Here is a 13,104-nt window from a genome sequence, read left to right as displayed (position 1 = left end):
CAAAGCTATTAAACCATTGACAACAACAAAACTATAAGACATAAAGTATTCATGGGTAACAATAAGTCCAGATATGGCATGCGAATCATCTGGAGAGTATTTCTTGCTTAAATAATATCTAAGGCTTATTTATTAATGTTGTTAACTTAGTGATAATCAGCATCTTGTCATTTTTTGTTTTAGTTTGCATAATACAAGCTAGACTAGTTCTCTCTTAGAGTTATCATCATACATTATATACACAATAAAGGAAACGCAAAACAGATCGAGAAAGTTAAATTGTACGTTTGTCTCGAATGGTAGCTAGAGCCTGATCAATAATGCTTAATTTCCATGTATTGTTTTTAATTATATTTATTAAATTTGCATAGACAAACTCAAATTTGATTTACATCATGTCATGTTCTTTAGTTTATAATAACCTTAAGTAATTGTCTTGGCCATGCATTTATATTAATCTTGATTCCAAAATTTGAATATTAATTAATGGGAAAAATAACAACTAATGGTTCATACTTGAGTTACTCGATGAAGCTGGGTTTATACTACATATGAAATGTGTAGCCTTCAATTTTTACATTATGTTTATACTTTATATTATATGATAGAATCTTTGAAATTCACAAGTTCCGTTGTTATACTTTATAAGTTTTACATTATGTTTATTACTTTTATAATGGTTAGTTCCCCTTTTGAAATTCTTCTAATTCTCCTGATAGGCTGCCATCAGCCCATTACTGATAACCAAAAAATTAGAGGCTATATATGTTATACAGATTTTGAATATCCTAAGCTCCTAACAATCACTAGACAATGGGGGTTCAAGATCATATCCAAAGCAAAAGCGGAAGTTGACATGGAGAATTATGTAATTGATCTTCTAACGCGATATAGAGAAGATATATCATATATATGATCTTAATTCTATACTGATTTTTCCCCCCTAACCCACTCGAGTGTGAAGAGCTTGATGGAAACAATATGATACTACTTGTGTGTATTTCTTATTTTCTTTGGATAGAGACAAGACTAGCTTATATAGAAGTTGAATTATAACGTAGTACGTCCATCAAGCACTCCATGAACGTTTATGATTTAATATACCATTAAATGAAAGGAACCTTAAAGTCATAAGTTATATCTATATCTATACTTACTATATTATATATAAAGCAAATAGTTTTTTTTTAAAAAATTTAAGTTTAACATCTTATCAAAGCCAAATTACATCAATAACTTACAGTAGTACTACTCGTCGACGCCGCTATCACCAATCGTCGTTGTCACCAGTAATGGTGTCACCGCCACCACCTGACCGCCGCCACCAACCATACACCGCCATCACCATCGCCATTAAACCTCCACCACCGCCGCATACTACCATCATCATTACACCGCAGCATCACGCGCCGCCGCATACTATCATGGTCATTACACCGCAGCATCACGCATGTACCGTTCTTGTTATAACAAGCAATAATTACTAACATAAAGTGAGGAAACTAGAAGGCCATAAGCCCATGACATCCAAGTCCATATAATTCTTACAAATACGTACGACCACTCCTTTCATCAACTAGAAGTACAAATTTCATTTCTACATTGTATTGCTTAATATGGTTATGGATACTATAACTAGACAAAGATAATTGCTTATTATGCAATGCTTGAAGACCCAGGTCTTTAATCATGCACGAACAGAGTGATTCATGATGAACAGATATATTGATATCCAACGCATACTCGTACACTTTATATGAATATGGAAAATTGAAAATGATACGTTCATCATTCCACCCTATTCATAGTAATGTTTATATTCAAATTTGTAACGCATCTGCCGTTTGGTGGTTCTTGGGTAACAAAATAATTATTCAATCCCTGATGCTCGCTTTTTCTGTAAGCAATAAGAATATGCTAACACATAATAATTTTGTCATATATAAATTGAGCAAAAGACACATAATAAATACGTAATACATCCACCACATCATGGCTTTTTGATGTGGAGATAGAGTCTTATAGCTTGGGACCATATTGGGCTAGTGTCTTTTGGCTAGTGTCTTTTGATGGTGGGTGGTGATGGCAGCAAATATAATGGTGGAAAATGAACAATCAAGATTATGATGTTCCTGAAAATACCAATAATTAACAATAAACAATAAGGGTTCATATATATGAAATAACAACATAGTTTTTTAAATATCTTTTCCAAGTCATTAAACTTTTTTATTTTTTTTCTAGACCATCATAACTTTAAAATGTGCCTCATTTTATGAAACTCTTACATATAGGTTCTAAATTTAATATTATGTGGTCTACAATCCTCAAAATCTGTTATGAAAGTTTTTTTTTTTTTTAAGACCTGAACATTTTTAAGTAACACACACAAAAGGGACCTGCAATAAAACTTAGAAATCAACGACCACAAAACACATAATATAAAATTTGAGACCTATATATATCGCAAAAACCCAACTGTTAGATGAGAAAAAAAATACATTTGGAAATCTTAATAGACTAGAAAGGTATATAATTGTACAATGGTCTTATCAAAAACTAGAAACAGAAAATAATATGAATGACCGATGCATTATCGGCATAAAAAGGGTATTTATGAAATAAATAAAGCAAGGCAAAAACTCTATCAAGATTTACATCAATTCAAGAGTTCAATATCTGTTCATTCAGAGACAGAAACAAAGAAAAACAATCACCTTTTTTTCAGCAAGGCAAAATCCCTGGCTGCCTATGTCCACAATGTACCAACAATTGCCCCCCTTTTTAATCAATCTTCCAATGTTTCCAATAAAAGAAAGAACAAAAAAAAACTCCACATGTAACCTATCCAAAAAAATAATCGAACGAAAAAGAAAGGCCTTCTTTACCCCTTGCTTGCTGGATCAGAATGTACAAACTCTGCTTTGTGTATTGACGGAGAAACGTCAACAAACAAAGCAGAGAAATGAGCTTTGACGAAAGCTCAAGACGAGCTCCCCAAATCTTCTTCTTCAGAATAATCTGAACCTGATATATCTCCAAGATTCTCAAGCATGTTTATGACTTCTACTGTGTCATCCAAATAGTACTCCGCTCTGCTTGGTTTTTGACCAACCGTGCAAGCAAATACTGATTTATTGTGGGAGATTACACCTGCCTTTATTGAATCACCGATCATCACAAACATGTCTTCATCGCTTCTATCATCTCCAACACAAAGTACAAAATCAGCCCGTCTTTCGTTCTTAAACATTAATGCAAAGATCTTCTCTGCAACTAAACCTTTAGTCACACCCTACAATGCCACAAAAACTTCAGTATGACCATGCAAGTTTTTTTTGTTTGGAATATAATAACACAAAAATCAACCCACTGCATTTACTTATAAATGGGTAGATACAGTTTATTTTAATTCTAACATGTCAAACAGGCACATTCAAAGAAAAAGAAGAATAATAAATGACCCAAGAGGAAATATGCCAAACAACACCAAACCAGTAAACTTAATGCTCAAGACCCCGTAAACCAGATATAAATTAATTACAATTTAGATTTTCATTAAAATGTTACAAATAGTTAACATAGTTGACACGCTAAATGCCGTATGATTTTAGACAACTGAGTGTTTCACATCAACCCCCGACATGTCAACACACACAATAAGAGTACCATTTTGACCTTTTAGCCACCCAGCACCAGGCCGTTTTACATCTAACGTGTCAAATTTGTACATTTTAAAATAGGCCAATATGAAACTAGTAAATGGTCAAGAGTCACCTGCTAGTTTTTCCAAGGCTCGACATATTTGACGCACTAAATATTAATATTCAACTTTTTTAGACAACAATGTTTCAGGTCAACCAAACACGTCAACACACAAAAAGAGTACCATTTGACCTAATACCCACCCAGCCAACCTGCCATTTTTCCAACTTCATTTGATGTATGAAGAATTATCATGTATACCTGTGGTTTGACTTCAACGATGTACTGACCACTTTTTACAACAACGGGTTCATTAGCAAGCACACTTTCAAGATGGTCCAACATTTCCTTCGCTTGTGCGGAGCCAAAACTTGGATCAGCATCCTGGAAGTGCCAAACCAATGCGCTTTCTTTCCGTTCGATATAAGAACCATCGGTGGATTCTGTATATAATTTCATTACCGGCTCTGCCATCTGCATCCATCCAAAATGAGAACCTTGGGCATATGTTTCCCATTCTTTATCACACGGCCACCTGTATTACAAAGTTACTTTTTAATATATGTGAAACGCGAGTTCATTTATGTGTATTTTAAAAATGAAGTTATAAAAGTATACCTCATAAAGTAACCATGTTCGGCTGCGATTCCTAGTTTCTCACAAGGGGCGAACCATTTAGCAAGATCTTCTTTACCTCGTCCACTGACAACAAACACCGTATTATTAGGATCATTGCACAGTCTGCTGATAATGGACATCACCTCTTTACTTGGACTTTTATCAATAGATGATTGTGGCATGACGGTGCCATCATAGTCCAACAAGATAGCCCTGTTCTGAGCACGTCCATAAGCATCCATGATGGAATCGCTGGACAGCTTTCTGAACATGGGGTCAAGAGCAACAACTCTAAATCCAAAGCTCAATCCTATACCCCAACATCGGCGCCTGAAATGGTCAGCACACGTTCTCTCTAAATCTTGATAGAAGCTACGGGACCAATAAGCCACATCATGTCTGCTGACATATTTGTAGTGCTTCTCATGACGCATCTGCTTTTCAAAATCTGAAATAGAAATAGCCTCGTACAAGGCTTCTGCTGTTGCCTCCACATTCCATGGGTTGACCCGTATGGCACCACTTAAAGAAGGTGAACAGCCAACGAATTCTGAGACCACTAGCATGCTCTTTTGGGGAGAATTTGAAGCATCGGATCCTGAAATCCCTTGTCTGCACACAACATACTCATATGGAGTAAGATTCATCCCGTCTCTTATAGCTGTGACAAGTGCAGCCTCAGAAATGGTGTAATATGCCGCTTTTTCGGTTAATGTAAGTGGTCTATCAATAAGCACAATAGGTGTGTAGCCCGGAGTTCCCAGTTCTTGATTGATTCTTTCAGAGCTTGATCGTATCTCGGCTTCTATCTCCTCCACATGTCGCCCTTTTCCACGAGCAGGATTCAAGATTTGCACCAAGACTGCATTGCCAATCCATCTGCGATGCGTCTTGAGCATCTGTTCCATTGCTAAAACCTTCAAATTTACTCCCTTAAACGTATCCAGATCATCAACACCAATTAGGACAGTTTTCCCTTCATATTTTTGTTCAAGCTCTCGCACCTTCGACAGTTTATCTGATTGCCTCAAAACAGATTCCATCTGACCCATATGGATCCCACTCGGCATAATCTTTATCCCAATAGTCCTCCCATAGTATTCCAACCCAATGTACCCTCTTTTCGATTGGTACTCCAAACCAAGCATCCTACTACAGCAAGAAAGAAAATGGCGAGCATAGTCAAATGTATGAAACCCAAGAAGATCAGCATTTAGCAGCGCCTTCAAGATCTCCTCTCGCACAGGTAAAGTCCTGTAAATCTCCGAGGACGGAAAAGGACTATGAAGGAAAAACCCCATCCTCAGCCGATTAAAATGCCGCCTCAAGAATGTCGGGAGCACCATTAAGTGATAATCATGAATCCAAACATAATCATCATCAGGGTTTATCACCTCAATCACCTTCTGCGAGAATATCTTGTTTGCAGACACATAAGCTTCCCACAAAGACCGATCAAACCGACCACCATGGCTTGCAGAAAAAGGCAACCTATAATGAAACAATGGCCACAAATGCTGCTTACAAAACCCATTGTAATACTTATCCAAAACATCCGGCGGCAAAAAAGCAGGCACACATTTAAACCGCTCTAGCAATATCTGCGAAACATCATCTTGTTCACTATAATCAATATCCACCTTAAGTGACCCAACATAAAGTACCTCCATTTCTTCTGGCAAACCATCCTTAATATGCCAATACAAGGAATTCTCGTCCCAACTAAAACTCCACGACGGCTCACCACTCTTTTCATCTAACCTACGTACAGCTTTTATCGGTAACTGATTCGCTACAACTATCAACCTATCCGCTAAAACCGTAGAAGGTGCATCGGACGAAACACTATTCGCTTGATCATCATCTAGCTCAGTTAGAACCCCGGGTACAGTCATTGTCCTAGGTAACATCTTCCTTCTAGGTTCTTCCATAGCCGGAAAATTCCCATTAGCTAGATCCAACAAATTCGCATACGATTTCGATATCATTTTTCTATATTATTCACTTAATCCTCCTAATCACAAATCAAACCCCAAATTTTGATCCAAAAACTAACCAATGATCTGAAATTATCCAAACAACATAACAAACAAATCAACAAACTTTATATAAAACTATAAACAATTAAAAAGTCAAAATATTGATAACTTAGTCAACAATGAAGCAATTCAACTAGATTAGTCTAAACTAAAGTAATTGGATAAAGAATTCTATATCTATAGGTCTTATATATATCAAAAAACAAAACCCAGAAATATATATACGTATAAACTAATATAAAGCAATAAAGTTTCAATCTTTAATTATAATAATACAAAAAAACAAGAAAAGATTACCTTATAATTACCTTAAAATTAATGACAAAGATTGAATTGAGAGAGAAGGAACAATAATTGATTGATTAAGGTTTAAGGTAAAAAGAACATAATCTTAGGGTTTGATCTGATCTTAGAATGTGTTTGTATGTGTGTGTAAAAGCTGTTAGAGAAGAGAAAGATAGTATGGTGATTTAATTTTATACATTTATATTTATATTTAAAAAAGTTTAAAGAAGTATAGTAATAGTAAGTAAAAATAATATAATATAAAAATTATAAAAATGGAAATGAGAAGAGGATAAGGTCGGCCAGCAAAGAAAGTTGGGATGCCAACTGGAAAAATTGCGTCACGCGCTTGTTATGACAGAAGGACGTGTCAGTCCTCTTGCTCTTCACGTGTTCTTAATTTTAACAAATTTTTTCTAACAAATATAAATAAGTATAAGTATGATATATATACTCCGTAATCGGTAAAACATATAATAGAAATAGAAATATATAATACGGATCGGGTAATAAATCTAAATAAGTATAATAATAATAATAATGATGATGATAATGATAAATCTCTTCCTTGTTATTGGTTTTGGAAACACAATATTCGTTTTTAGTTGTGACGTAAATCTATATATTCATATAATAATTAATATTTAATAAGTTATATTGGTATATTATTTTATTATTATTATTATTATTATATACGGGGTACTATTTAAAATGTTAATTTGAAAGGTGGGAAATAAAGACGTGAGAAAATGTCTAGATCATCAAAAAGGAAAAGATAATGAGATGATATGAATTTAGTTTTGGAAAAGGATAGGTGTTTATCTTCTATCAATATTGGTCACAAATTATTGATTGGGTATCTTTATGTTATTTTAGATAAATGTAATTTTAAATATCTTTGTTTTTATATTAGGCTTAGATGACAAATTTTTGACAACAAAATTTGGTTAGGATTAGTTGGAAGGTTTGGGTTTGAGTTGTTGAGATTTTCAGGATTTTGATATATATTTCAAAGATTTTTTGAATCTTAATAGAAGTTATTGTTGATATTGATATGATGGCTATCTATAAAAAGCAAAAATTTTGTCTAACTAAAATTTCTGACTTACATGCCAAATTTGTTAGGTGCTCATTTATAGATAAAATTGTTTACGATATACTCCGTACTACAAGTCTACAACTCATATCTATTGATTAATGTATCAAAATAATATTTTTTTCACAGATAAAAGCAGAATTTTAATTAACATAGTAAGGTTATTTTTATAAGTTATATAAAGAGGATTCGCTTCTTGAGAAACAAGATTAGACCCAAAAATAGATCAAATTTAGATGAAGCATAATAAAATTCATATTTTGCTCATCATATCATATGAATCAATTTGCAAGTAAAAAATTATTGGTTTTCGCATGCTAAAAAAATTAATGCGTTTTCTCCGTCACATATTTGCAAATATATAATGCACATTTTTAACTTTGATAAAGATGTGAAAAATAAAAATAGATACCGTAAATATTGTTAAATATAAACAAAAAGTTGAAATATGAATCCACATAGTATCGGACATATTGTTCATTTGTTCTCCTAATGATGGCATCTATTTTTTTATTTTTTATTTTTTTAGGATTTTCTCAAGTCATTAGTAACTAGGGATAAAGTTAAAAAGATTTTAACCATTAGACTAATAGTTATTGTCCCTGCCTTGATAGTGCAGTGGACATCTCCGTCTTGCAATGAAATTTGGGCCTTAGGAGATCAAGGTTTGAATCCGAAGCAAGGTTTTTCTTCAATTTAGCGTCGTGTTTTCTGTAACGGTTAAATTGGTGTGATTTTTCCTCCCCTGTGGTTCCCTGACTTCGTGGATCGGTCACTAGTGACTACCTGTCCAATTGGATTTAACAGTTAGCCGTCCCGTGACACGAACGTTCAAAAAAAAAGACTAATAGTTAAGATTCAATTATCAATTTTGAATTCTGACCTTTGATTTTAATAAAAAGACAAGATTTCATCAATTTTACCCATCAAGTTAGAATAACTTGAGGAGATCTCTACCCTCTTTTTCTTTAAAATCTAAATATCTCTTAGAACTTCGTGTCGCGATTCGACAATGGGAACTTTAACATACGTTGTTTTAATTGGGTCAAATACCCGATGAGGAAAAACCTCTTACTAGTCTTCCCAAAGGCACGACGATTGATAGGGTAAACCCCTGCCCCCTCAGACTTGACCAGGAAATACTCAGATTACGCCCTCATTGAAGGAATTCTATATCTATCCCAACTCTCAAGGCTCGAAAACAAAACCTTAAGAAAGCGGGAATGTCCTTCAACCACTAACCTAAATGCTCAAGGACCGGTGACACCTATTATCTATCTATAAATAATATTGAATTGATAAAAAAAATTAAGCCAAAGTTATAAATTAAACAACTCAATGAGACTTTGATGCAAAATATTTATAAAAAAAAAAAAAAAAAATAATTCCATAACATAGTAATTATATGGGGCATTGAAAGATAGTTTTAGTTAATAATGTAGTCGCACAGTTTGTATATACATTTAAAATCGGCTATTTAACATTAGGTTGGAATGGTGAAAACTAAACAATAATGCATTAGGACAAATATTATACCACCGGACACTTCAAGTAAATAAAATGAGAACTTAGATAAAAAAAAATGAGAAAAAAGAGAGATACATATAAATATATTCATATATTTTCTCAATTTTTTAATGATCAAAGCATAATTCAAGTTAGATTGCAAGATTGGATCTAAAGGTGTTTATGAAAATAGAGAAAAACCTAAAGGTACCTCAAATTCTAGTCTTACTTTGAAATAAAACTACATATTATAATTGATAAAAAAAAATTATTATAAATCCGAATTAAGAATTAACATATATATCGCCAAAGTAGAGTTAAGTTAATTGAGCCAATGGGTTGACCACGAGAACGGTGGTATGGTTATTATTGTAAAAGCAAAAACAATAACTATTACAAAACAATAAAGTTACTTATTATTGTTGTGATATTTAAAAATGAAACCAATAATGCATCATACTTTATAAATAACATAAACATTAAATGATAAGATTAAAAAAATACCAACTTTTTTTTAACGTTCGAATGATCAGAGTCTGTTAGTCCCACTTATCAGCACGTACGTCCTTCGGACAGGATGTCATTTGAATTTTCAAGGACCACAGAGGGAGAAAAACATCCTATTAATCCGTCAAACGGCACAACGTTTAATATGATTAAATCTTGCCCCCTTCGAACCTAAGTCTTCTTAGGCCCAACCTCTCATGTAAAGATTGCGATACCACTGAAGTTTTGCCTCAATGATTAGAAAAATACCATTTACTTATCAATAAGGATAAACTGAATATAATATTCATATATATTAATGATACTAGGCGGGTAACTCTATGGACGAAACTTAATAGGGGCAAGAGGGGTTTTTGCCCTCCAAAATGTCAAGCTGTAAATGTCTATATAATAGATTAGGAATAATAAATAACGAAGTGTTAGCTAGTTAAAGTGGTCAAGGACTTTAGATGATGTGTTTCTTTTTCTTGGTTGACGGAGGCTCAATTCTTGTAGCCTCTTTTCTTACTTAATTGAAAACTTTTCTTATATTTCTTTTTCCTACTTACTTACTCATTAATAAATTTCTTTAAACTAAGCAACTATATATATGATAGATTATACGCTTATCGTATATTCCGTTTATGTATATATAATTAAGTAGAGTTAAAAGTAACAATGAGCATATTAAACCAATAAAATAATCCTACTCATGTTTAATATTTATGCATAACATATAAAAATCAGATGATTTTGACCCCTCCAAAAATAATTCCAAGTTCCGTCATTGGGTACCGCACAATGCAGTTGTGGTGATGACGGTGGTGGCAAATAGCAGCGAAGGTGTGGTTATTAATGTAAATGAGATAATATAGTTATTCTAAAACTTGAGAAATGTATGTTGTAAACAATTTCATTAAAGTTATTATAATTATATTGATTATATGAAGATATGTAGATTAGTGAATAGAAAAACAAATGATATTTTAGATATATTTGAAAGGCTGAAAGTTGAAAAATGAAGAGATACTTTGTTTTTTATAGGAATAAAAATAAACACTACTTATCTGATATTTTAACATATAAGCAAATATCATACACGTCATTTAAATAAAAATGTCACGTGAATTTTTTTTATACATTCTCTTATATATATAGATAAAAAAAATTGATAGTTAAACTTATGCTTAATTGTCATTTTTTCTTATATTTAATATTTATTTCATGTCATATCTTTATATCAAATAAAAAAAAATTGTCATGACATTATCATTAAAGATTTGTCACCTTTTAATTCTTTCTTAAAATTTAGTTCTTATTATTTAATTTATTTATGATGTTATAAACCTTTTTTTTCTAAAAAATTGTTGTATTTTTATTTTTGTTTTTTATAATGTTATTTTTCTAAGAAATGTTTTAATTTCTTTTAATTAATAAGCTAATTATAAAGTATACTATTTCGAGTTTATGAGTACTTTTGGATTGTGTCATCTTCAGTTGCGAACTTTTTTATAAAACTTTTATTAATATGCCCAAGTTAATTAGCTATAAATTAACTAAATTAAAATAATGGGTAAATAAAACGAGTCATATAATTTTTTACAATTCAAATAATGAGTCAAATATGTTTAGAAATGAGGTTCGTGTTTAAGATAATTCGTTTAGAAATTTATATTGTTATTAGCATTTTTTGTTTACTAGATATGAATTTACGTTGATTTTTAGACTTCTCATGGATTAGTAATCATGAACAAAGTATTTGGAACTTTCTTCTGTAGATTTATTTTTACGTTTTTTGCTTATGAATTAGTAAATTTTATGAACCAATTTTTTTTATTATTTATATTGATGTGAACTATTTTTAGTTATATATATAGAATGACATTATGATCTACTTCTACTCCTAAATTATACGTATGTCTAGGATGAAACTTAAGACTTTCGAAATATCCTTATTAATCCACCTCTACAAATGTGGGAAGTGAGACTCGAACCCATGTAGATCTCCTAAGATCAAAGATCTTACCAATGGGCCACCAACCCCATTGACATTTTTACATATTATTTTGCTTATAAGTTTCTTTTTGTAGTTTCATATATAAAAATAATATGTGCATGAAATATTTTTTTTTTTTCATTTTCTTTTTTGTGTCATAATGTATTGTATTGATTTGGTGATGACAATTCTTATATGAAACACACTTGTAAAACTTTTGTGCTCTTATAAATGATCCGAGTCAGTCTGGATTAAGTCAGCTTGGAACATCCTAATCTGACTCAGATCACATTCAAATAATTAAAAAGCTTATCATATGGAAGCAAGTGTTTTTTGTTCTGCATTAAATGTATATAGCATTCAATGTAAGCCGAAGATGATGATTAAAGATTAAAGATCAAGTTGAGTGTGCAAATCAGATTGGGATTTATCTTGGAACACTTCAACAGATTGAGGTCTCACAAATGCCTCAGCTTGTGTCTGTTGTAACCAAGTGAAAAATCAACTTGGAATAAAAACAAAATTAAAATGATATGACTGTGTAAGATTATACTATTTCAAATTAATAATTTATAAGAGTTAAATTAAGATCCTACATTACATAAAATGATACTGAACCTTGAAGCACTCTTATATTGGTAGTGCATAATATTAATTTCTTCATTTATATTTCCCCGAAATTTCAGTTTATTGAAGTAACGTATCATTGAAGCAACTATGCATGGGTGAAGTTTCTAGTAAGAAATCAAATGAAGGCATTAACGATAGTTTGCATAATAATGGGATGAATCTTGAAATAAAACCATAAAATAGGGGTCTTTGTGCAATACTTTGACAAAGTATATTCTCAATATGCCTATTTGAAAAGAGTTTTATAGTACTCCTAGTTTCCCAGCGGGCCCAGATACAGCTCGACGCGATGCCACGTGGCAGTCCAGCTTAAAAGTTTAGCGGATAAGGTGCAAAAGACACTGAAATATTTCTCACGAATGACGTCATCGTTACATTGAAACAGCACGTGGGTTGGTGCCAACTCATTTTGAAATTTCAACGACCGGTTTTTTCCACGTAACGGCCATGAAAAAAACAATGAATATTATGGAAAATAACAAACACACAAAATGATGTTGGCAAGATACCTACAAATTAACAAATATACAATTATCATGATTGTTTTATATTAAAACGAACTCATACTTGTTATTTAAAAACTATATTTTGATGACGGGCATTATCATTATATACTCTTAATAATAATAATAACTTTTAAATTTTACGCACAAAGTCACAATATACATGTTTTTTTATCATATAAACTTAAAAAGGAATGACCAACTAATTCGTATTTGATTAAACTTTACTAATATTCGCGC

The 13,104-nt window shown here is 32.1% G+C and overlaps 1 protein-coding gene across 1 annotated transcript; it reads right to left on the bottom strand.

The window, feature by feature from the left end:
- Positions 1-2,613: 2,613 nt before the first annotated feature.
- LOC122594874 (probable alpha,alpha-trehalose-phosphate synthase [UDP-forming] 7) lies at positions 2,614-6,824 on the bottom strand. Its single transcript, XM_043767175.1, has 4 exons — positions 6,671-6,824; positions 4,324-6,386; positions 3,967-4,240; positions 2,614-3,295 (listed from the first exon to the last, which is right to left on the bottom strand). The coding sequence occupies exons 2-4, from the start codon at positions 6,309-6,311 to the stop codon at positions 2,984-2,986; spliced, it is 2,574 nt and encodes an 857-aa protein (XP_043623110.1). The 5' UTR covers positions 6,312-6,386; positions 6,671-6,824; the 3' UTR covers positions 2,614-2,983.
- Positions 6,825-13,104: the final 6,280 nt, after the last annotated feature.

This window comes from Erigeron canadensis, chromosome 4 (assembly GCF_010389155.1).
Source record: "Erigeron canadensis isolate Cc75 chromosome 4, C_canadensis_v1, whole genome shotgun sequence".
Classification (NCBI taxonomy): Eukaryota; Viridiplantae; Streptophyta; class Magnoliopsida; order Asterales; family Asteraceae; genus Erigeron; species Erigeron canadensis.
Note: the sequence above shows the minus strand (reverse complement) of the source record. Positions and strands in the feature narration are given on the sequence as shown.

Excerpts from the sequence above, each read along its gene's own strand:
- LOC122594874 (XM_043767175.1), bottom strand. The coding sequence starts at position 6,311 with ATGATATCGAAATCGTATGCGAATTTGTTGGATCTAGCTAATGGGAAT. Across the intron at positions 4,241-4,323 it reads GAACATGGTTACTTTATGAG|GTGGCCGTGTGATAAAGAAT; the intron begins GTATACTTTTAT and ends TTTGTAATACAG. Across the intron at positions 3,296-3,966 it reads TCGTTGAAGTCAAACCACAG|GGTGTGACTAAAGGTTTAGT; the intron begins GTATACATGATA and ends GTGGCATTGTAG.